At 34.8% G+C, this 2681-nt stretch overlaps 1 protein-coding gene across 3 annotated transcripts in view; it reads right to left on the bottom strand.

Moving 5' to 3' along the window:
• LOC106462296 (zinc finger protein 436-like) overlaps positions 1–2681 on the bottom strand; it is a 25525-nt gene that overhangs the window by 16117 nt on the left and 6727 nt on the right. For all 3 annotated transcript variants that reach the window (XM_013922195.2, XM_022389502.1, XM_022389503.1), the window contains exon 2: positions 608–935. In XM_013922195.2, coding sequence (XP_013777649.1) covers positions 608–800 — 193 coding nt within the window. In that variant the 5' untranslated portion in view covers positions 801–935. The remainder of the gene's footprint in view (positions 1–607; positions 936–2681) is intronic.

Genomic DNA, 2681 nt, shown 5'->3' with positions numbered 1-2681 from the left:
GTCGAAACATTGTACATTTGCTGTTATATTAAAGTTTTTCTTCATTACCCATTCAAGCCGTCTCCAGCCATTATTAACTTGTACTATGTTGAGAAAAAAAAGGAGTGATCTAACTGAAGTTTACATGTTTATTTAAGGATAAATAAAATGCCTTCAATTCTTTGTTCCACATTCTGAAAACAATAGGATGAGTGGACAAGTTTAAAATAAAAAAAGACAGGGAAGGTTTCAGTTACATAGTTATATTTTTCTAACAGGATGATTAATACATGGAATGGTTTTTCATTAGAAGTAGCAGAGGCCAGCACTTTACAAGTTTCAAGGAGGAATTGAGGATTTCCTGAAATATAAAGGGAGTGTTTAACTATTTTTCTTTTGGTAGGTGTATTGTATGTAGGGATACCTTGAAAGACCAACTGGTTTCTTATTGTTTGTATATTATGTTTTTCTATTATATGCATATATAATAGTTGATTAAATTCAGACATTGAAGATTGGCTTCTCATAGCTATCAAAGTTGATTTGTATTATTTTTAGTAATACATTCAGATGTAAATTTAAATAACAATTAGTACATAAAATAATTTTCTACAAAAATCTCATTTACCTTTGTGATAGATTTCCATGTGGCACATGAGAAAACTTGATGAAATGAAAACTTTGCTACAAATTTCACACTTAAGAGGCTCTGAAGGATTCCCCAACAAATCTCTGTTTGTATCTTTGTCTTCAGAAGTTGGCTCATTGGAAGATGAAGTTTCTGTTTCACTTGATGGGAAATCTTCTACTACAGTGGTCATTTTCAGAATTTTAGATGCTTGTGATCATCAGAATTCAAAATCTTTAGTAAACTTAGTAAAAGTTCATAATTTCTATGTTAATTCTTATACAGCAAGTACTGCACATGTCAGTGAGGATGTGCTCTTTGGACTTTCCTGAAAATGTTAAAATACATTTGTGGGATATAAGTACTTTATAGTTGATTAACATACTGATATTAGTGACTGAATTTTATTGTTATACAGTAAGTTCATTACAATTAAATTATATTACTATGAACATTAGTTTATAAACTTTAGTGCTAAGCCTAAAAAGACAATGTTTCTAGACAGATATCCAGACTATATCAATTTCTATGTTAAAATCAGGAAACTGTGTTGGCAAACAATTTAATAGTTATACTTTATTACTGTTCATTTACTACAGGCCTAACATGTTAAGAGTAATTATAATTTAACTTACTACTGCCTATTGTGTTCAGAAATAGCGTATTTAATACTTTTTTAAAAATCATGAATAAACATATTTAAACATTTACTCAAAGCACCTGATGTTTAAATATTTGTACAAGTTAGTTATAAATCATTTTTCAAATGGCAGACCTATCACACTGCCATATCAACTTGGCTGTACAGGCATAGGAATTGCTGTCACTGTGTCAGGTGGAGATACCTATTGATACGTCTTAGAACATTATGTTTTTTGTTTATTTTGTTGAATTTCATGCAAAGTTACTTGAGGGTTATCTGCACCATTATGTTTTTACAAGTTTTTGTGTATTAACTCCTTTTTGATGAAAACAGTAATAAATGTTACTCATTTCTAATGTACACTGAGTGGTCACAAGTAAATAGACACCTAATTTTTCGTCATTTAACTGATTTATGCTAACTAATTTGTGTTCACAGAGCACTATATAGATGAAAATGTTCCGTACACTAATTATCTTGTGCTACAACATGTCTAGAACTCAAGGTTCTCTCGAATTGTCAGATTTTGTTAGAGGAAGGATAGTTGGTCAAGCAGATGGTGGATAAGTCAGCAGCAAATTTCACAGAATTTGGGAATTCTGCTTTTTCACAATCAACAGAATCATCGTGCAGTTCAGGAAACACGGCAAGGAAACAACTGAGCAGCATCTGGGTCGTCCTGGTCCATTGGAGAGGACAAAAAGGGCTGTCAAGAGGAGCATCAAAATGGATCCCAGAGTAACGACTGCAGAAGTGGCCAAAGTTGGTAGGATGAGCCTGAAATCTGTTCAACGGATTCTCCACAGATTGGGTTATTGTTGCAGAGCAGCTAGACGGAAGACCTTATTAAGACCTGCCAACATAGTCAGACGAAAGAAGTGACCAAGCCTCTAGACTTTTGGAAGACCGCATTGTTCTCAGACGAATCAAGATTTGCTCAATGTTCGGACAGTGGAAGGATATGGGTCTGGAGAATGCCTCACCAAGAGTTTTGGCACAACGGATTGCAGCCAACTGTGAAGCATGGTGGTTTCAGCATGATGGTTTGGGTTGGTGGGAGATCGAGCTTAGTGGAGTGCGTTGGCAACATAAATTTTGCGAAATACATCGAAATCTTGGAGGAAGGACTCTTGCCACTTTATTCCTCGGGTTTTGTGGACAAGAACACAACGTTGTTCCAGGAAAATGGAGCACCGTGTTACACTGCTAGAAACACCCAAAAGTGGCAGGAAGAAAATGGTATCCAGAAGTTGCTCTGGCCGAGCCAATCTCCTGACATGATCCCCATCGAAAACCTCTGGGCCATACTCGACCGGCAAGTCAAGAAACAACCAAAAAAAACCAACTTCGAAGATCTACTAAATATTAATCAAATTATAAATACATCAATTCGTGTGAATATGACTGAAAAATTTCATTTTTTCTGAAAAG

The sequence above is a fragment of the Limulus polyphemus genome, unplaced genomic scaffold (assembly GCF_000517525.1).
Source record: "Limulus polyphemus unplaced genomic scaffold, Limulus_polyphemus-2.1.2 Scaffold1136, whole genome shotgun sequence".
NCBI classification, from domain to species: domain Eukaryota; kingdom Metazoa; phylum Arthropoda; class Merostomata; order Xiphosura; family Limulidae; genus Limulus; species Limulus polyphemus.
This window is presented reverse-complemented; position numbering and strand designations above follow the sequence as displayed.